This window comes from Magallana gigas, chromosome 3 (genome assembly GCF_963853765.1).
Source record: "Magallana gigas chromosome 3, xbMagGiga1.1, whole genome shotgun sequence".
In the NCBI taxonomy this organism is placed as follows: domain Eukaryota; kingdom Metazoa; phylum Mollusca; class Bivalvia; order Ostreida; family Ostreidae; genus Magallana; species Magallana gigas.
In genome coordinates, this window is record NC_088855.1 from 48,833,405 (window position 1) to 48,856,774 (window position 23,370).

At 32.7% G+C, this 23,370-nt stretch overlaps 2 protein-coding genes across 2 annotated transcripts; both read right to left on the minus strand.

The window, feature by feature from the left end:
* Nucleotides 1–568: 568 nt before the first annotated feature.
* LOC105342192 (cartilage matrix protein) lies at nucleotides 569–10,599 on the minus strand. Its single transcript, XM_066077890.1, has 10 exons — nucleotides 10,240–10,599; nucleotides 9,975–10,115; nucleotides 6,721–6,836; nucleotides 6,362–6,392; nucleotides 5,555–6,048; nucleotides 4,970–5,078; nucleotides 4,751–4,792; nucleotides 1,372–1,806; nucleotides 740–880; nucleotides 569–648 (listed from the first exon to the last, which is right to left on the minus strand). Exons 1-9 carry the CDS (start codon nucleotides 10,412–10,414, stop codon nucleotides 753–755), a joined length of 1,671 nt encoding a protein of 556 aa, XP_065933962.1. The 5' UTR covers nucleotides 10,415–10,599; the 3' UTR covers nucleotides 569–648; nucleotides 740–752.
* Nucleotides 10,600–15,084: 4,485 nt separating this feature from the next.
* On the minus strand, nucleotides 15,085–22,273 carry LOC136274054 (E3 ubiquitin-protein ligase CHFR-like). Its single transcript, XM_066080128.1, has 5 exons — nucleotides 21,015–22,273; nucleotides 19,626–19,709; nucleotides 19,287–19,357; nucleotides 16,158–16,229; nucleotides 15,085–15,634 (listed from the first exon to the last, which is right to left on the minus strand). Exons 1-5 carry the CDS (start codon nucleotides 21,052–21,054, stop codon nucleotides 15,626–15,628), a joined length of 276 nt encoding a protein of 91 aa, XP_065936200.1. The 5' UTR covers nucleotides 21,055–22,273; the 3' UTR covers nucleotides 15,085–15,625.
* Between the last annotated feature and the right edge of the window lie 1,097 nt (nucleotides 22,274–23,370).

Below are 23,370 nucleotides of genomic sequence, written 5' to 3' on the forward strand. Positions count from 1 at the left end.
GTACAGTACTCTTGAAGTTCTACTTCACTACTGTAAGAATTTTAGTCAACAGAGAGGTCTGGTAGAACATTTACTGGAATCTGCTATATATCTCTGTTTGTAAGGACTTTTGTGAAGCTTTGGAATCCAGTACAAATCAGGTATATCAAATTCATTTTGTTTATTGAGGATATTTAAGATATCCATAATCGATTTATGATTTTGAAGTATTTCAAAAATTTACTAGTATTTGTTTCTCCGATAGGAAGTAAATGTCTCAATAAATGTCAACCAGCACTCGTGACGATACTTCTTAAGATGTACCTCATGTAGAATTGAATTCAATGAACAAAATCTTAATTATAAAAAGCATTTTCAAACGGTGAATTGTAAATACAGTTACATGTAGGTATTAACATGCAGTACATGTATTAATATCATAAGAAATTCATGATAAGAAAAAGTTCAATGTCTCAGTTTTTGTTATTTTCTGTTTTCATGAAACACTCCACTGCATCAGCTAAATTTTGTAATCTAACATGCTCTGGTGGTATCAAATATCTTGGATAAAAGAATAAAATATGAGTAATTAAAAGCTTTAAGTTGCTTTATTGTTAATTTTCTAAAATACAGGTCAGGGTCTACCGGGTATATCACCAGATTGGCAACCTGAAAAGAAAGAATATGTAACGGATGAAAAATAAAATACAGGTCACTTATTTGACTATAAAATTTTTAAAACATATTAAAAAAATCTTGCCTTTGTTTGACGATCATGTGCAGAGTTCTGTGAGCACAGCGTCGGAGATGGTGTTGAGAGCAATCAGTTCATCCACAAAGAAGACATTTCTTGGTCTACTGGCGTAGGTCTCCAGAGCATTGCGATCGGCTCCTTTCACCCCTGGAAACCGTCAAAATAAAGAGTTATCTTACTTAACAAGACACATTATCACCTAAAGTTTTCTTTGTGTTCATAGTAAATCGTATCGATCATACGTGTATATATAAAAACATCTAATTGTCTATAATTTTATGATTTTAAGAGGTCTTTTGACAACGGATAAATATTTAAAATTGACAAGAAAACAATGAGGCACAACAAATGAAGTGTCAATGGTTTTGTGGGGATTTGGGATATATATCGAATTTAGCCTTACAAATGTATTGAACATTGGGCAGTCAATCAAACATCAAATATATCAGATTAATTGGGATGCTGAGCACAATTGCAACGTATTGACAGTTGATGACTATAGATAGATCGATGTAATTTATTTAATATTTTAAAAATAAACTCATAATATACATAATAGTATATGAAGCTATTCATGTTTTCTGACCTTTGTTGAAATGTAAGATGGTGATGGCTTGATAAATGATTTTATATCTTACCGATTGCAAATATTTCGACACCGTTATTTTTCAATTTGTTGGCTTCAGATTCTGCTGTATAAGGATCGGTTGCCGATCCATCTGTTAACAATACAGCAATTTGGGGGACTAAACCTGGCCGACCGCCTTTTGCTGGTAGAAAGCCCTCCCTCATGTCTGCAAAAGCTTTATCCATATAGGTATTGCCTGTGCCCCATTTGAACTTGTGAATGGTATCAACAACAGAGTCGCGATTGATGCCATCTCGGAGCTCCAGGCGGCGCTCTGAGTCGTCACTAAACACAACAGCGCCAATTCTAGTTTCATCAGAAGCAACAGCCAGTTTTTTTATTAGATAGTTGACGAAATCAAGTTCAATGCTAAAATTTTTCTGGGAACCGATGCTTGTTGATTGGTCAAGGGCAAATATTATGTCAGCCTTTTTTTTCTCGCATTCTGTTAAAATATTATACCGGTATTCAGATATTACGGCAAATATATGTACATTACATGCAAAATATAGCTTTAAACTTGAACACATTCTAAAACAGAAGTCAAAAGCCTGGTGTCTCTAATATAAATAGTAAAAGGCAAGATTGATTTTAGCATTAGTTAGAACAGAAATAATTCAAAATCTTGATTCCATCAGGTTAACATATATAGACGATCGTGAATTTTCCACCTTATGCACACTTGCTTTCTTTTGGAGTAGCATTATATACATATATTATTAAAAATAGCATTTTTTTTTTTGGTAATTAGGTATATTGCACTCTTTTACAATGGATTTGTATCAAAGGAATTGTCAGGAACATTGTAAAGCAAGGGAAAACTCAATGTGTAAATGGAAGGTAATTTGTCTGTTTCTATTCAAATCCGCAAATGACACGTTCTGAAGCTTCTACCTCTCCTGCGACAGATGACCTAAAAGCTATATTTTTTTTCGACAACACCTTTAATATAGTGCAACGGCGTGCTATTTTGCTCCCTTTCCAATCCAGAGAAAACGTTTCCATAGAGGACATTACAGCATTTGAAAAGTTTAAAACACAATGCATGTTATAATTACTGGCGCTCTCGAGTAATTGCAACTCCATTAGTTTATATTTCTGGCGTACGCATGCTCGACTTCACGGTCAGGCATAATCGCAACTTCTTGGGCCTTTCCGGCAGAGCCCGGAAAAAACTTCGAATTCTATGACATCCCCACTTTTGATAAAACTTAATTTAAATACAACACAAATTACGGTCTGTTGAGATATGAGCTAGATTTTATTTAAAGCAATATGACCTGTATTTTTTTAAATTCTATTTTGCTGCAAAATCCTGCTAGTATAATAAGTCTGCATGTATCTTAAACTCTTATGATAAAAAAAATTGAAAGAATCCTTAATTTCGTCAGAAGAAAGATTTCTCTTCTGAGGAATATATAGCAGACCAATTTATGTACAGGACGACAATAATTCAATTTTGCTTCAATTAAGGCTTCTTTACGACTTTAGTAGAAAATAACATTTTCGTAAAAAAAAAATTCAGTATGAAAATTACAGCTCATATTGCTTTAACTTAATGTCTTTTATTAAACTTTATTATCGTTTTCCTTGCAATTGGAAGGCAGAATATTGAAATAATTTACAGTCTCCGGGTTGTGCACTTCCCTCCTTTTTGTACATGATTTGAAAATATATATTTATTAATTTTATTGGTTGAAAACTGCTTGGCGTGAAGGAGATATATTTCTGATGATCTTTAAGCGTACGACTTAGCAATTTTTGTCGATTTCAAATCTTAAAAAGTGGGAAAACGAAAAACAATAAAAATTGCTATAAATAAAATTCAGACTTTAATTTTTCAGTACAACTAGTTGAAAACAATATTCTAAAATATCTATTGAAATATTTTGTTCTCTTCTTTTTGTATTGTTCATGTTAATACAAAAAATGTGAATATTTGATACGGTATGACTTATATCAGTAATCAGGTTGAATATTAGATACGGTAAAAGTAATATCTGTAAAAAGATATGCTGAATGCTGGGTATAAATTTTAATTTTATTACAATAAAACGACCATTTCTAAGATCTTTTTTCCTGACTATAGTCGATCTCACCAAACAAGCATGTGATACGCATTTCTCAATTTTAGGCACGCATGAAAAAGTTCCGCGTGATGAGAAATAGCCGACATTTAAATAAAAAAAATCAATTTTCTTTGATAACTTAATGCTGTTTAGAATTCGTTCTAAAGACGGTAAGCTAAACTTGTGATACAGTATAAAATGTATCAGAATTGATGGGAAGCGAATTCGATAATTTTTTATAAAATTCTACTACTCGGTAATGTTAATACATTGAAGATGTTTTTTCTTAGCTCTGTCGAAAAGGTCAGAAAAGTTACGATTGGGTCGGTCCCTGTTAAGATAGACTGTACAATGACTATTTCGTTTTATAGGTAAAATAGGTATGATCCGAATTCTAAAGTTTCTTAATTTATCGTCCAACTTACACAAAAAAGTATCAAAAAATCATATGATGCCAATATTGTAGAGATCAATTGGTAAATCCTAGCTTTCCTTACAGTTATACCACCTTTCTATATAATGTCGCAACGCTCAGAAAAAAACGGGATTTTTTTTCAGAGTATGTCAGAAAGACAGGAAGCGATTGATAAAAAATAAAAGCAGAGAGAGAGAGAGAGAGTCAGGTGGTTTGAATGCCTCTTCTTTCAGACGTGTTTTGCCTCTGCTGACGTGCCATGCACGATTTCTTACGGTTAATGGTTACGATGGAGGGTTGTAATTATTAAAAACTGTAAATATACTATCAGATCATGGGCTGTGTGCAGTCCATATTCTAAAAAATGATTTATATATATTACTTTAACGTCTATAAACATGAACTTGGATGTCATTGCCTACCACATTTAGCCCCTCCCCTCAACTCGTACAGTACTACATACTTAAAAGTTTAAAAAATCCAGTTGAGTTCGAATCTTTCTTTGTGTGTATAAAAATGGCTAAGGTGCTATATTAACTAACTTTTTAATATAAAAGATAAGTCTGAAGATTGTATTAATATAATTGCAATCAGAATCCTGGGACGTCAACTATGGAACCTGGGTCTAACGAGCTGTTTGCTGGTGATAATATTTCTAGAATAAGTATACTTTACACATATATGGATTGGGATTTTCCTAATTATTTAAGCGCATATTGAATATAATTAAGTAATGCATTGAAATAAAAGAAATCGCATGGCATTATGCTTAACAAACAGAATTATCTCTTAAACTCTCCCTTGGAATTTTTTTCTTGGTCTACCCACCAGTGGCGTAGTTATGCATATCTATTAGTCGTGTGGAATCAAGTATAGAATCAAATAAAAATAAATATCTAACTTACGAACATTGGGCGTGACTGGTGGAAGTGGTGTATTCTCCCCAGCTAAAAAATGAACAAATATAGTTAGAGAGAGTGGGGTTCATTTCAGTGTAAATCGAGTAAATTAAATTGTAGCAAGTTTTTAGTGAAGTGCTAATTATGGTTGTTGTTTCTTTAAATTCATATTCGACCATGAAAGTACAAAAGAAAAAAATCAACAAAATATACTAGTAGTAGTACCTTCACATGTCAAATCTATCAATTTATCCTGTAGCTCGTTTTCTCTTAATTCTTCATAGGTATCCACCTTGATGACAGATTCTGGTCCACTGGCTATTCCCAGGAGTTCCTTAACAAGTCAAACCAAAGTATGCATTCACTGAACATAATTGAAGGGATTCAAAAATACGTCCCAAGTATTGAGTAAATCATAATATGAGCTGCAATTTTCGTGTCAAAAATTTTATTTGTGATTTTGTTATGTACTAATTCAATCATAGTTAGATAAGGTTTAAACTCAAAAGTATAATTGACTTTTGACGGAATAGTCTGTATCTTATATCCAAAAAAACCCAGAAATCTTTAATTCTAATAACATATTAACTGTTTAATTTTATTACGAATAAATTATGTGCAGAAGAAACGTCACATTGGTTTTATTTTTGTATTTTATACTTAACACCGACTAGATCTAACTTAAATTGGTCAAACAAAAATTGTGCAATGTTGGCATAATTATAATAGTACTTTTAATCATTTAAATGTGCCCGCATTATAACAATAGGAATTTTATCAGAAAACGGTGTTTGTTCCTAAACCGATTACCTGGTCATTGACTTTTTTTCCAACTCCCACAGCAAAGACATAGACACCATTGTCTTTGGCTCGCTGTGCCTGTAGTAATGTCATTTCCTTTCCTTCTTCCTTTGTATAACTATCAGCGCCACCTGGGTTTGTTTCTCCGTCTGTGGTCACTACGGCAATTTTTATTGCGTCATTTCTCGCACCATTTTGAGAAGTAAAAATTTGATCGTTCATGTATTCCAAAGCCTTGTAAGTTCTAGTAGCATCACCTTTTGTGTGTATGATGTTTTGTGTTGCACCGAGAACGCCGGTTTTGTCTTTATATGTGTTGAATTGAAACTGTGGTCTGATGACGTTACTGTACGAAACGGCCGCAACCTGGGTTTTTGTTGGAGAAATATCAAAGGGGCTCAAGATATCGTAAAGAAAGTGGACCTGCGTATCAAAGTTAGGCGGCCAGATACTGCTTGAAGAGTCGACAACAAAAGCTATATCTGCTTTTTTCAAACATTTTCCTGCAAATCAAATGTTTGTAGAATTTTGAATGTAACATGGTTCATTTATCAAGTTACGGGAAACTAATAATATCAAGTCCCATCAAGCTCGATGAAATATAGAAGGGATGGGTATACATTTAGTGACACGTCATAGGTACTAAAATGATTTGATTAATGCCTGAGTCAACTTCTGAATTCACATATAAATTTATATTTTACACTTTTTGATTAGGCTTCGGTGCAAAGAATTATGCTCAACATAGTGAAGATTGGCAGGGAGCAGAAAGCCGAATGAACTGTAAAACAATATGCACTTTAAAATTATACTCACTTTGACAAAGATATCCTGCCACAAAACAGCTCTGCAAACAAAAAAATGAATACTGGTAATTCCTTATTCTACGCGAGTACTTATTTACGCGATTCCGCCGTTTTGTATCAAATCGCGAGAATACAAAATCGCAATTACCAGTTTTTGTTATAATTTCCTATAGTTTTAAACTGTCTAAAATATAAAAGCGAGATTTTAAATTGGCAAGGATTGCCTCTCGCTATTTTATGCAGAAGTTAATTCCTCGTGTTTAATTAGAAATTTACAGTATAATGAAATACAAATCAATGAAGAGAATCTTTGCTTATATCTGTCTCGATTTTACCAAATTATGATGTAGACCTGAAAGCGCATCTTACCAAAACCAAAAGATGCAGAATCTTCATCTTGATGGAGAGACACAATGAAAGTCGTGGACTAGACTCACTACTCTGTATAAAAACCTTTATAGAGAGCAGGTTATATAGCCCGTTTTATCATTGTTTATCGAGAAACATCAAAGAATAATAGCACAAATTTCATGATAATTTCATATTCAATTAACAATTTTGTCATTTAAAACTTATCTTTCTTTATGAAAGGGGGCGAAGAATTTGGAAAATATTGCCGATAATCGCAAAACGAATATTAGTCATTGTTTCTGCATGCATGACTCACTAATTATCAACTGTAATAATTCGACAATGTTTGAAAGGTTAAAAAACTCTTTATACCAAACAGGACATTTTTCTCATACCATGCGAAATGTAAATTGCTTTTAGCTGGTTAAATTCAACGTGGTTTTTTACGAGTACTGTAAAATTCAAATAGGAACATCTATGTAAGCGTCTATTTTAAGTCACTTCCATAAAACCAAATACGTGAGTTGTATTACAGCCTTTCCCCAATAGTAGATGTTCCCTCGAAGACTATCTATATATTTAAGAGAGAAACGCAACTACTAGTACAAAGTATATTTTCCGCATTATTAAGATTTCCACCTTACTTTTTCATGAAGTTGGAAATTATGTGTGTAGGTTAAGGAAGATTATTGGAAGATGAAAGAGTATTAATTAATGTCACAAAAACAATTATTTTGAAAATTCTTGGAGTTTCTTTCGGTAGAAAAAAAGAGTGGGAAAAATTAAATTGAAGTTCAAAATATTTAACAAATCCTTTTATATGAAAAAGATAAACTATACTGTATGTCATCTAGCCTACTTAGGTCTTACATGTCAAATTTTTTCTAAAAATGTAGCAAATAGCTTGCTTTTCTTTGCTAATTCAAGCTCATAAAACAACATCGGATCTGTTTTCAGAGTTTGCCGGAAAGGCCCGAGAAAATACAATGTGTACAAAACAGTACCGGTGGTTATACTGGTCTCTTATCTTTCACTTCAAAATTCAAAATCACAGTAAATACAAAACAATTAATTAAAGCACAATTAACGAGCTATGCCATTGCCGATGTGAAGCCCACTTTAGATTCACCATTCTGAATCTAGAGAATCCCACCCCATCCCAACACAATTCCAGTGCACCACTGTGTTTTCCTAATACTAAGTATTAATAATTCGATTTAGAAAATTATTTCAGTTGTTTAGAGGTCTACTTTTGTGTTTGATGATGGCTACAGCGCTAGCTCAGCAATCTTTTTAAAAGATAAGCTTGTTGTCATATAAAGCAATTGTTGGAAAAAATAGGAAATGGTGATTTAAAGATTGATGATAGTAATTTGAGAATGCTGTCGCATCAATTTAAGTTTTCCAGCAAGTATTTGAATTTAATTTTTTAATTAAGAAATTATTATTTAATTATCATTTTATATTGAAATGTTTAGTGCATGGTATGCTTTGAAGGATAATATTAATTACAATGAAAATAGAAACGATGTTTTTAAATACTGGTTATTTTTCAATCCTAAAATTGTTAAAAAGAACAAAACACTGTTATGGGTATATTTTATAAGCTGTCATGTTGTAAATTTTGTATTTACACCCACCCAGTAAATTCAAATTTTACAACATGACACATTACCCATAATAGAGACTTTAAATTTCAAATAAAGTGATACCAGGGACTTCGTCTGAATTTTGTATGCTAGAGATGATACATGAATATAATGAAAGATGATTATGCAGCATCTGTTGTACCAGAAGAGTGTAAAAATATTGCTCACAAATATGTTTATGTTAAAAAAGCCTGGCTTCCTAATTTTTCGCTTTGCGTAGAAAAAAAAAAACAAATATAGGTTTTTTTCATATAGGCCTACAGTAAAGAATTTTTATTAATTTTTAATACCCTCCAATATCGGACGAATATGGAAGAAAAATTGCATAAAGATGATATTAGTACACTAGATAATACATGTAGATGGATTATGCTTGGTAAACCTCCAGATGTTGAATTTGATTTTAACGAGGCCGGGTCTAATTATTTCTACTCATGTTGAAATTTCTTTTATCTAGTTTTACTTCTAAATCAATCATCTTAACATCGAAAAATAATTTTATTACCACCACGACTTTTCAAAGGGGTCGACTCGAAAGTTAACAATTTTTACTGTTGACCCTTGTAATTTGTTTGAAATGTTGAAAATTTTCATATTTTCCCTATATTTTATTTATTTTTGCCACAGGAATTTCTTTATCTTTTAAATATAAGACAAATATTGTGGAAAGTCACCAAATGGTGAAATTAAAAAAAATGTTACCTCCACTAAGTTGACCCCCCTCTAAGTTGGCATATTGCTGTGTATGTATCGGCTGCGACATGAATGATTTTTAACAAAATATATTTTTGAATGCCCAGATGTTTATTTTCATGTCATGTCAATAAATTCTTATTAAAAAATGCATTTCTGCCTCGAATAAATGAGCGAGTTCTGCTTCTTTTTTTTTTTGGGGGGGGGGGGGGTTATGCATAGTTTTAATAACGGGAAACGATAACACGTAAGGATCATAATAACATTTTACCCTATTGTGTCATAAAATCACAATTTCTCAACACATAAACGTTACGTATAATGTTAATTTTATACAAAGCCACAATACAAAAGAAAATTATAAATTTGCACCTACGGCTGCATGAAAATAAAAAGATGTACAAATGCATGCACACGAAAACTGTACTCGCCGTTGAAATAAAAATCATGATAGGATTTTACATATTTTGAAAAACTGTTCAAGAATGGTAAAACAAGTGTCCATTATGTAAAACAGAATGTGAAGATTTGTTGCACATGTTTGAAAATGTGCAGAAGTACAAGCATTAAAAAGATTTTATAATATATCATTTGAAATCGTCCACAGGGATTTTATATACTGCAAACGACACACAAGTTCCCGGAGAGTTTTTGTAGGAACAATTAATTGTGTGAAGTGTTCTGGAAATTTCTGAATGAATAAAGATGATTATTTTTACATTGTGAATCATCTTATTGAGACTTGCCTATTTCTTAGCTAGGTTAGAAGGGACATGTCATAATTTTTTTTACAATGATACAATTCATCACTGGTCCTTTAGTTTTGAAATTATTACATCAATAATAGAAGAGTAAGAGTGTTTATTTGCCTCTTTATTGTTAAAGTATACAAAGATTCATTCTATATGGTATGTACAGTATTTTCTTAGCGTGTTCCACTATTACACACACTCTTAGACAGGCGACTAACAATAGAAGACAGTCCCTCCAAACTGTCCACATCAAACACATGCTGACACTGCGGATCACTGGACAACGCGTTCAATTCCGACATCTTGGCGTCCTTCACACCTGGAATTGAATTGAATGAAATACCAGTATACCAAATAATTTTTTTTTAATTAAAATGATATTAAAACTAATGATGATCCTAGCATTCGAGATATGAGAGAGCTTATAAGCTACATGTAATTACCTATAGTAAACACTTCTACACCCAGGCTCTTGAGTTTTTTCGCTTCTTCCACAGCTCTATACGGGTCTGTAGCGACCCCGTCCGTAAGAAGCACTGCAATTTGAGGAACCTGACCAGGGCGACCACCATTTTCTTTGGAAAATCCTTCTCTCATCTTAGCAAATGCCTTGTCCATAAACGTGTTCCCTTTACCCCACGTGGTATTTTTGACGCGTTCCAGTGCGGCATCTTTCGACACTCCCTCTTTAAGGTCAAGGACACGTTTAGTCTTGTCACTGAACACTACAGCTCCCACGCGGGTCTCCTCCACACCCACGTCAAACGTTTTTAACACCTTACCAACAAAATCTAGCTCCAGATTGAAGTTTTACTGCGTATCGATACTAGTTGATTGGTCAATGGCAAATATTACATCAGCGACCAGTTCCCAACATTCTGAAAATTAGAAACAGTCAAAATGGACTTGGCAGATAAGGACAAAATTAATGGTTTGTTTAAAGTGTTTTGATATGTAAAGTTAGATATATTTTGATATATACTTACTCTTTTCTTGTGGTTTCGGTGTAGTTGTTCGGCCAGCTGCAATAATAGAATTTATGTATAGTCTAAAATATATTTGAATACAATTTATGCACTTATTCTAAAATATTCGTCAGGATTTTTTGGGGGGTTCAACATTCTTATGATCATGAGATTGAAGTCTGTCCGACCACATCTATCAAAGTCTTTTTTTTTTTACGAGAAAGCGCCTTTCTTTTTTGGTAGACTGAAGAGGTCGAAGTCACAAATCGATGACTTATTTATAGGTCAAAGTTCAAACTTAGTTCCAATACACTTGGTCTATTGTTTAAAAATGAATTCCTTACTGTTTTTGATTTTACGACATTATAGAAATCTTCATTCTATTTTTAGCAGTCTCGTCACGCTCAAGTGACTTGGCGCGTAGCATAAAGGTTTTTCATGTGTCATTTTATTTTATTTCTACACGCCCTATACACTGCACAACATAATTTACATATCTGTCTATTTGTTATGTGATAATGTTATATATATGTTTTGTTTCGTCATATACGTAATGTAATTAAATGCGATCTTGTAACGAACGTAATTCTTCAATAAAACAGCCCGTTCCATATACAAGCAAACCCATTCCCTAAAAATAATAAACCAAAACAATGTACTTTTTATAATGTTTTAGCACTAACACGTCTGATTTAGTGGTCCCAGGTCCATTTCCATCTATACCTGACGATTGATGGCCGTTATAATTAAGTCACCTTTTACATAATGTTGGTCGTTTTCACACCTTTTACCTGATGATGGCCGTCATCTCACCTTTTACCTGATGATGGTCGTCACCTCACCTTTTGCCTGATGATGGCCGTCAATTCACCTTATACCTGAGGATGGCCGTCATCTTACCTTTTACCTGATGATGGTCGTCACCAAATTTTTTACCTGACGGTGGCCCTCACTTCACCTTTATACTATCGCCAACACTAAGAGCAAACTAGTACACACCGTTGCGTTTGACTATCTTTGCCTCCATCTGGGTCTATTCTTTGGCCTCTTTTGATGTCAGTTCGCCGTCATATAATCCGTAATTTGTTTCTTCGTCCGTCATTACTATTGCAATCTTGACTACACCATCTTGGGCACCATTTGCTTTTGTAAACATGTTTTCGTTAGCGCTTTGTACATTCTTGTGGCGTCACCCTATGTGTACCTGATCCTTTTTATGTCAGTCAGAACTCTGTTTTTACTGCTGAATGTTTTAAATTGAAATTCGGGATTTATGATACTACCGTAAGACACTGCAGCGATCTGAGTTTTAAAGGATGAAATGTCAAACGTGTTCAAAATGTTGTACAGAAAATCAATCTGAACTTGAAAGTTTGGTTTTTCCAAATGCTTCTCGACGAATCAATAACAAGGGCGATGTCGGCCTCTTTGATGCACATTTTTTAACAAAGCAAAACAGTTTATTTTTATAACATTCACAGATATTTTTTTGAAAAGTTAAAGAGAGTTCTTCCTCAATTTCCCAAGTCGATAGTTTCTGATCCGCGCCGCTCTATGTAGAGCGGAGCGGATCAGAAACTCTTGATTTGGGAAGATGGTTCGTCCTGACAACAACCGAGTATATGCCTCGCTTATAATCATACAGATTACAAGTCATTGGCCTTCTGTTATTTCCACATACCTTTGGCACATGTCAGTGAAAAAAAACTACAAAAATACATAAAATGATGTTATGGCAATAATTTAACGTTTAATTTTTTACATCTCAGAATGCGACAACATTGAACAAAAGGGTTTGAACTGCAACTTTTGACGCATTTATTTATGCAGGTGTTTAAATAATTAACTGAAAACTGAAACATTTTGTTAACTTTATTATGTTTATAATTCATTTTCAATTTTCTTTTTTCTTTTCCGAAAATTCAAACGGAAAAAGCGTTTATGCTCTTATGAGGGCAGCTGGTTGTTGTAGGAAATATAGAGCGACAGTATAAAACGTATGCAAACCTATAAACATTACAAGACCAGCATTGAATATTGCATTATGATACAATATCAACAAAAAAATAAATATCATCTCCATAGATAAGTGGGTTAAAATAATTAAATCTATAATTCATCGACCCTACAACGCCATCATTATAACTACGTAGCTGTGTGCTAATGCTACACTTTGAGTAACAAGATTTTAATGATATTATATTGTGAGACTTTCATTCATTTTATCATTTTCACTATTTTATGCTTTGGTCTTTTATTGGGTATTTCTTGGTTTATCCTTTCAGTCGTGTTTGATAATACGACTTAAATATAATTTGATATTACAACTTTATTGGTGCGCCGAATGAAGTAAAAAGCCTTGTTTTTCGTTTGAAACCACTGCATTACTAAATCATCTCAAGCGCTTCGCCGCAACCAACTTCGTCTATTGATTCCGTAATTGCTTGAATCTATTGAAGAACAATACGTTTGATTTCTTTACTGTTAGATATTTAACATTATTTTACAATAAAATTTCTCGAAAGAGAGAAATATTAAATTATGTTCAGTAAACCTAGTGATACTAGTTTTAAACATCTGATAAGATATTGCAGAATGTTACCGAGTTCGTTACTTCCAGCTGCAAGAACAAACCAAAACATGTATACCATGGTAATCAGTTCTCGTGCGATTTTATTACATTTCAAATATTGTTTGTCCGCTACATTATATCACAAACATTTTCGTCACCCTTCCTAGCTATGAAGGTGGAAGGGTAACTATAAGGTGAACTAATTGCAACTTCTAGGGCCTCCCCGACAAGCAAAAAAACAGCTCAGCCAGAAAGGCCAAAACAATTTGTAATTGTACGATGATTTTTACCCCAGAAAGGATACCCAACTGTCAAGCCTAGGTTACGTTGAAAAATTGCTAAAAGGGGGTCGGTGGTCAGTATATAGGCGGTAGTATCGAGATTACAAAAAAAGAATCATGTTCTGTTATATCCACCTCCTCCAGTTTACAAAAACATTCTGACAGTGTTGTACTGAAATGGGTTTCTATACAAAGGATGTGCTTATTTCATGAAAGGTAAACTGCTTATGCCAGTTTTCCTGAAAAGAAATCATCTCTAAGTAAATTAATCAACTAAGTAATAACACACCCAATTCTATAGCCACCACATCCATACACGTACGCGCGAACATGTGTACACATGCTCCTCTTCATTAATAGTTTATGCACAACATATTTATAGAGCATTTCCCGCAAACCATCTTCCTAGAGGTTTCTGATCCGCTACGCGTGGAGCGGAGCCGTTTCAAAACAGTTGCCCGCAAAATGAACTGCTCTCTTTCATTAATGTATTTACATTAGTTTGATCAAAACTTGCAATGAACTGGAAACAAATTAAAAATACACTTACGCAAATCAGAGCAAGCTGAGTAAACATGGTCATTTTGTTCTATATCTCCCCTCCGAGGAATGTTTGAATGTCTACAGATACGGAGAAAGTTATTGAGCCTTGTGTAACTAATCGATTCCTAAAATTTCCGTCCCTCCCAAATGAAAGTTATTTTGAGCAGGTTGATAAAATCTTGTATATCTTAAAATCTAATCAGTGTTTAATATAAGAAACAATTGAAACATGCTTCTTGATTGCCATGAAAAACTCAAAAACAAAGGCGCTCAGTTTTGTCTAGACATATGTATGTTTTAATTTTGCGTGACTAATATAATTCTTGCAATAAACATGTAATTGCACCTTCATAAGTGACAACTATTTCTGATATAAAATAAGATAAATGTTTATTGTATTTTTTAAAGTTATTATTTCCATATCATTTTACATTTATGTTGAAGCTCTGACATTTCAAATGAAATTTCTCCCCCAATTTTACATATGATCGTACAACAACTAGAATTATTAGGTTATACATTAAGTGCCGTCAATTACCATTAATCAGCACTGGATATACAATTACGTGTCTGCAGTGTTATTTCATCCGACAGACTATTTTTTAAAAAAGTTTTTGTTACACTTGGCGCCTGGTCTGATTCATTGGTCAAACACCGGCTCTTCCATGACCTACTGTATATCAACCTTTCACTGAGCAATCACCGTTCAATATCCATATATGTATTTGAATCAGCCTACATAATTCTAAAAACACTTAAGCTTTTATGGGACTGTGTGACCATGGTGATAAGGATGTACATATTTTCCACAACGCACAGTACCCACAAACATTTCCCTAACACCCTGTGAGTTGAAGGGCCAGACAAATGCATGAGATTCTTTTGTATGTGTTTTGGAGACCGAGTCTAGACCAATAAAACAATGCGGACAAATTGGATAAATTTAATGGTTTCTAGATAAAGATACTTATGATTCAGTTTATCATAAACTACATAATAAAACATAAACCTACACATGGCCTACATTGTAAAATATACATTTTGAGATACCTTGAAATGTACATTTTCCCCATATTTTCTAGTTCAAATATCATACAGGTAACAAATAACGCAATCACAGATAAATCTTTTCACGAAAAAACATTAAAATTCATAACTAACTAAGCTAGTCTTTGCTGAAATGTATGGCTGATTTATCACAGCAGCTACCAGTATATCTGTATGTCACTGAGGACCGTTATCTGGAAATCCTGGGATCATAGGGATCTCTAACATTTATTGAACTGTTTCCTGACATAATCTCCCTCTCTGATTGAAAGTCATTATCTCGGTCACGCATCACTGACTCGGGTCATTCCCTTCTGCATACACATAACTAACCAAAACTGAACACTGCCTTATCACATGCACATGGTTGTAATGTTTAGACAAAAAAATTCCTATCCAGTTCTATGATGTCCGAGTTTGGTTAAAATTTCTGGAAAAGAAGCAAAACATGATTTGTAATCATTGTAGTTTGTCTTCTTAAATTTGTGACAAATGCTTCCTTTGATACATTTGAATTCATCAGAGTGAAACCTTTTTAATTTATGGAAGTCAATTTTTAAGGTTGTCAAAGCCATGCAGGTTTATCGGGAATTTGTCAACTTAAACAAAAGTATTTCAAATAAATCACTCAATTATCGAGATTGTTATACTACAGTTTTTGTCAGGTAATCATGTTAGATTAATAGATTCCAGAAAATTCAAATCTCTACAAATGCTGACACCCTATCAAATGTGTTAATTCCATCATTGTTACCTAAGTATCCACACGGACATGTTATACACATATATTACATTTTCAACTGTGTCTGTCTGTGATAACATTACGAATCAATTTTGAAGCATATTGCTCCTTGGGCTTTATTGGATTTGACCAACCCCCGACCAAAATTACCCCCTCACAATACTCAAAGAATGACTCCTTATTCCTTAAATATATACATATTAAGACTTACTGGGCATGGTGAGATTTGTTTTCCTGAGTCCTGCACTACCCTAATAGCAGTCATTTCTTCCCCTTTCAGCCTCTAATAGAGCAATAAAACACTGATTGTATTGTGCAGAAAAACAGAATATTTATTCCCTACTTGATAATTTTCGTGTCCATAATAAGTTAAGTATATTGAAAAGTTATCACTTTACTTTAATAAAAATTACAGTCAATGTATATGATCCTAGAACATTGAAATATCAATGAAAGGATCATCAATGCTCATGTTATAAAATAAATATCAGGCTTCTAGGCCCAACGTCATCACATATTGTAGATTCCTTATTACCTCCAGTATGTACTTAATTTCATTATTCCACCGTTTTGTATTAAATACATGTAGCAAGAACATTTTTTAAACATATTTGAAGTTAACGGATATAATGAATTACGTTTTTAAGGAAGCAAAATTACCCGTTCCTGGCTCTTCGTTATAAGTGTGTTTTACTATACTTGAAAGTGTAAATCTTTAAGTGTAAACATCTCATAGTAATCAAATAATGCCTATATATACACACATTTGGAAGTAAATGTAGAATTCAGTATAAAGTTGTTATTTTGACATAGCAAATTCAGAGACCAATCTCATCTTTAATACAGTTACGGTATCATGACATCTAAACAATTTTAAAATTATCAAATATTGCTAAATATTACAATATATAAAAGGAAACATTTTGTATAAACCATATTTGCTGAATAATCAGACAGTAAACCTCAATTTTATTGTCCCTTCCTCCCCTCTTAAGGTAGTCCTATACTTCATCGGCACTAAATGGGCTCAATCATGGAAAGCCTAACTTAAAATTATAGATATACATTCAAATAATACATAAAAATGAGAAAAAATTATATGTTTACATGCTATTTATTTTGTTATCACCTATCAAAAATGCGTACCCCCTTGCAAAAATTATTGACAATGATAAATCCTGATTTTTTAGAAATAATTATAAAATAAAAGTATTATTGATAATTTAGAACAATTTATGATTATAAAATAAAGAATAAACAATAACACATCGGATTACTTTTTACAGCTAGTAGACCTTGAAGAAAATATTCCATAAAAATCATATTTTATTACATAGTTTTCCACTTAGGTCTATCAACAATGTTGGAGTCTTTTAAACAATAGTTGATAAGTGATTGATTAAATACCAAATAGCATCTGTCTCTAAAATTAAACTGGTTTCAGTTTACTGATTGAGATAAAGAGGAGGGGGGCACCAACCTGTCAATCAAGACAAAGACAATGTTCATTTGTAATCCTGAGCCAGCTTATAATTAAGTTTGGTAAATTATGTATCGGGGATCATTGTATGCTAGGACACTTAATCAATATTCAAATGTTAGAAATGATTCAATTTGTCATTTATTCTCCTTAAAGGGGCATGGTCACGATTTTCATCAAATTCTATTTTTCTATCTTTCTTATTCATAATGCTTTAGGAATGCATTTCTAGTTCTCAAGTGAAATTTGAGAGCCAGTCGTATAGTTATTAGCAAGATACAGGGCTCACAATTCCTATTATTGTAAACAAGGCTCGTGCCCTGTTTTTGTTTACATAGGTTCAACATACCAGTAAAAATCTTTTTAAAGTTGATTGTCTGTTTTTCTATTTGTTTTAAGCATATATAAACAGTTCTTAACATTTAACACATTCATTTTAGGTCTAAAACTGGAATTTTCACTTAAACATTTGAAAATGTAAACAAAAGCTTTGTTTACATAGCAAATAAATGTATGGGCAGCGGAAAGGGCATAAATTACATTTTTACAAAATCAATAATATTTTAAATTCAACAATCAAAAAGAATATCATCAATGATAAACCAATGCAAAACCAACTCTCTTCTTTGCAACATAAATATACATAAAATCAACTAAATGTGTCTTTATACAAATCAACAAAGAAAACGTAAAACCAACATACAGAAATGCAAAACAAACAGACATCAACATAAAACAAGCGGACGCACAAAAATAAACGCCAGGTGGAAATTTGAACCGGAATGAATTTGAACCTTGTAATCGCCAAGACCTAGGCTTTCGTTTCATATAGAAACATTTATGAAAATAGAGTGGATCTACATGAAGTGTACGAGTTTTGCAGAGGATGCTGTCCATCATTGGATTTTAGAAGAATAAAAGGATTTGTATAGAACTTTTAGTAATTCTACATGAAACACTATAATTTTATTTCTTTGATTCCACAATCTTTCAATAATGAAAAAAAATAATTATAAAAAGGAATATATAAATAACTTGCTTTTACGATGTTTTTCCATAATTAACTAATTTGGAACGGATATTTGTGTAATTAATTCCTATACATGTATCTTTGAAATCTTAATTAAAAATCACATTTTTTTCTTTTAAAATATCAATTATTTAATCCAACTGTAAATTACTATACTATAAAGTAATTAATTTATCTTAAAGTATACTTTCCATTTTGCATACGAACTTCCTACAATATATAAAACATTTGTAAGCCGTGCATACGAGTATATTTTTGTATGGGACTTGACTTCTCGGTTTTGTATACGAGTTGACTTTTTGTATTCAACATGAACTATGTACGAGATGGTCTATGTGCGACTTGACTGGACACTGCGCATATTTCTACTCCAAAACGCATCCTTTCGTTTTTTGTGCGTCTGCTTGTTTTGTGTTGATGTCTGTTCGTTTTGCACGTATGTATGTTGGTTTTACTTTTTGTTTGTTTGAATTGTATAAAGACACCTTTGTTTATCTTCATGATCATTGATAATATTAATTTGCATTGTTGAATTTAAATTATTGATTTTGTAAAAATGTTTATTTTTTTACCTTTCCGCTGCCCAACTCTGTAACTCGCGTATAACTCAACAAATGGCACTCAAATTTTAAATGACTATTAAAAATGCTTTAGTGAAACATTGTAAACATTAAGATGGAGAAATTTATGACCAAAATCGTGACCATGCCCCTTGTAGGGAGCTTTAAGTTCCAAGTTTCAACTATACATGTAGGTCTCAAATTGGTTGTGCAATGAAGCATACCTGTGGAGTTTTGTGGTATGATAGAAAAACCATGTGTTGTAATTACCTGTAAGATTTCTGATTCATAAGGATTTTCCAAGATACGGTTCACAAGGCACTTTCTTCCTAAATTCTTGTCTAGACGAGAAAAATCATGTAATTTATATATAATTTGTCAATTTACATTATTTCTAATATAATGTCCATAAAAATTAATTTGTTTACAAGATAATGTTAAAAAAAATTCATTTCATCTTTTTGATTAAAAAAGAAAAATGTTGTTTCTGCAAAAATGTATTCAAGTGTGTACTGACAAGAAATTCTCAACTATTTTTATGTTAGGATAAGTCTTAAATGCGTTAATTAAAAATGTTGAAAAAATAAAAATAGTGATACATGTAATTACCTTTAAATCTTCCAATGCAACCCAGACATTCAGCTTTTTTACATCCCCAGTAGGCATGGCAGAATGATCTTAGACACAGACAACCTATACACATCAATGACCGTAATATTAATGATACTCCCATAACCGCTACTGTTTAACAATATAGCCGCCTGGTAGGCCATATCGTTGAAGTAGCAAGGGACAGTTTCGGATAAAGTACCATTCAATATTTTTGTAAAATTGAGAGTTGCTGTACTTGAAGGCTTATGAGTGTTGCAAAAATTTATGAAATGATTTTTAATTATTATCATTAGATAGAGGGGCGTCTCTTGTTGAAATTGATATGCAATATGTAGGCCCCATATGTTAGGTACGTGAGAATCAAAAATAAAATGCAAAACCTGCGGCTGTGACTGTTGTGTTGACTTTACACAGTGAAATTGCAAGTTTCAGACCGGAGGTAAAATAACACGAAAAGTAGGTGGATGGGACATTGTAAACTATACACTATTAAGTTTCTGACATGTTATAGTGCAACGTGCACGCGGTACGGAAGGTCAACCCTCTGCAGGCAATTAGCTGGTGGAGGTCTAAAAAGCTGAAAAATCATGAAAAATTAGCAAAATATGAAAGGGTCAAAATCTCATAAAAACCTGTATGTAGAGAATTTTACAGGTTTTGACTAGTAATTTTCTTCAGAAATTGGTGATTGGCCTTATAAAGAGTGAATTAAAGGTATTTGTGCTGAATGGAAACTGAGGAAATATAGTTACAGAGTTCCGAAGACATGCATCCTTTGGCTACAATGAATTGTATCAAAAAAACTGTTCCGTGCCACCTGAGAAAAAGAGTTAAATCTGATAGAAGATCAAAATTATAGACTCCAGAATTGACCGATCCTTTTACACTTTTTATTAATTAAAGCTATTTAAATTGACTAATATAAAGCAATATCTATGTTTTACAAAATAGGGCAAACAGAGAAAACAGTTCCAAGTTTCATCTCAGAATGATGAGATGGAGAAAGATGCATTGGTTGACTTCTTTGAAAAACTAATCAAATAAAACAACTGTTGATCACATTAACATCTATGTCTGTCTTTGTAAAGACTGTTTAGCACAAAAAGATGGAGTTTTGTTCAATCTATGACCCCATTCTGATAAATTAAAGAGTTTAATCAATTGTGAGTGAATATTTTTAACTAACACATTTGAATAAGGCATCCAAGATTTATTCATGGCAATGAAGGTTTGCATTCCATTTGCATAATTCAAAAGAAGGTTTTAATCTAAAATACTCATGTATACCCCAAATATTTCCACACATTGTTACTTATCATTGTCTATATACAATTGCGTATGATACAATACATGTAACACATCAAGGACTAAACCCCGCCCACTTACACTGCTGGTGCGTCTCCAGCAAAATCCGTCTGTCCGGCATGGGTTGTAAACATCACTGATATAGAATGTGGATTTGGTTCACCGCAAAGACATATTGGGGAGCTACAACCTCTGGTTTCCTGTCATCTTTCTTCTTCCTCTCTTCAAAATCTAAACAATAAAAAGAACTCTCCAATATGTGATGATTCATAAGAGAAAAATCAATGTCTTGGCTGTGGATGAACTACTGTAGATTCTTTATTTAATGAAAGGAATAGCAATTCGCGTAAATCGCGAGAGGCACATCTCGTGAATGGTAAAATCTCGCTTTTATTATTTTGAAATAGTAAACTACATGAATCTATGATAAAAATTCGGCATTCATGAATATATGTTCTCGGGATTTTATGGAAAACGGTTGTATCGGGGAATTAAGAACGCGTGTAAATAAGGAATCTACAGTAATTTGGCTGTTTCATCTCTCTTTATCTAATCCTATGTACAATCTTCTGTTGAGGCGGTGGGCTGGGTAGCCTCATTGTCATCTCCTGCGGTGTCTGGCTGGTTGGCAGTGGATGGCCCCGATACCAAGAGCAGTCAAAAACTGAAGAAATAAAAGATAAATTAGTCTGTTCATTGCATGTATTTTAAACAATATAAAAAGTATTATCATTATTTGGCCATTAAATCTTAACATTTCACTTACCCGTTCCTAAAACACCTGTCCCATGTGTGTTTGGGTCACGGTAATTGGGACACTGACGACAAACAAATCCGACATGGTTTCTAGTACAATGAAATGCACATGTATCTAATTGTAACTATTTTTTCACCAAGAATGATAGCATCGGAACCATTTAGGCCGTACTTATTGTACGCCACCTGTCGCCGAGACTCAAATATAAAAAGTAAGAATCTTTAGATCGTAATTTGTTTGTTGGGTATCAAAAGCACAAAAATTTTATTGACAAAAATTAAGAATACAGAGAATATGTAAACGCTGGTTTCAATATGATAACAGAAGATGAGAAAGAAAATTTAATGATAGTTCACAGCGTATCGCAATTGGTAAGAGCGATAACTACAAATCTGTAAGTCATGAATTTGCACTCTGCTGATTAAATTTTCCCTTTCCTAAAAGTTAAAAAAATATTATTGGTCAAATATTGTAAAATATGGTCATTCCAAAACGATGAAAACAATTTATTTAAAACGTACTTTTATTTTCATTGAAATGTGCCCTAATACCGTCTTCTTTTAATTTCGTAGTGCTGTATGAGATTCTACAAATATTTTATGCCAATGTGTGTGTGTCATCTTACTAGGGTTGATACATCTTACTAGGGTTGATTTTTTGATGTCATTCACTAAGATTTATTTGTAAAATTTATTATGGTTTAAAGTTTGATAAACTTTAAAAAGTTTACTAGTATCTGTATCTGCGATAGTAAGTAAATGTCTCAATAATTGTCAACCAGCAGTCGTAACGATAGTAATTAAGTTGTACCTCATGAAGAATTAAATAAGATGAACAAAAATTTAATCTTAATTACAATCAAAGTACTGAAGAACTGACGGGAGTTGATTTTGTTGATGTTTATTTATTTTAAAATCAATGATGTGTTAATTTGCATGACAAGTACATATATAGTTTCCAATTTTAATTACGCACATTTTGATATGAATTTTTGGACTTTTTCGACAAGAATGTCGAGAAACCCCCATATGAATCATGTTAAATAATATTTAAAGATAAAATTAATTCAATCAAACTATGTATCAGTAATAGAAATATTTCTCGAAAATTGTATGAATCCAAGCAATATTGAACTCTAGCAAAACGCTCAGCTGACACCGTAAATCTCCAACAAGGATTTACGGAGACACCCGAGCGTCGAGTTGAACAAGACTATATTGAACTCTGGCGTAGGAATACATACGACTACAAAAAAATATTTGCTTATTGTTCGTACCATTTAAAATCTGACTATTTTCAAGGTATTTATAAATAAGTTTCCTTGAAAAACAATGCTTTAGCATACATTACATCAAATTTATTAATTATTTTCAAGAACTAAGTCTTTTCAGCAGCAATGATTTGTGCTGAGGTCCAAACACTGTTTCACTTTCGGTTTGTCTGAGTAACTGCATAGGAGAGTTGATTAAAATCAACTCCAAAAAGGTTTCAAACGGCGTAAATACAGTTACACGTAGGTATAAACATGCAGTAAGTGTATTTAAATAATGCTATAAGAAATTCATAATAAGAAAAAGTTCAATGTCTCCGTTTTTGTTTCATTCTTTTTTCATAAAATTTCCCACTGCATCAGCTAATTTTTTAAATAACATGCTCTGGAGGTATCAATATCTTGGATAA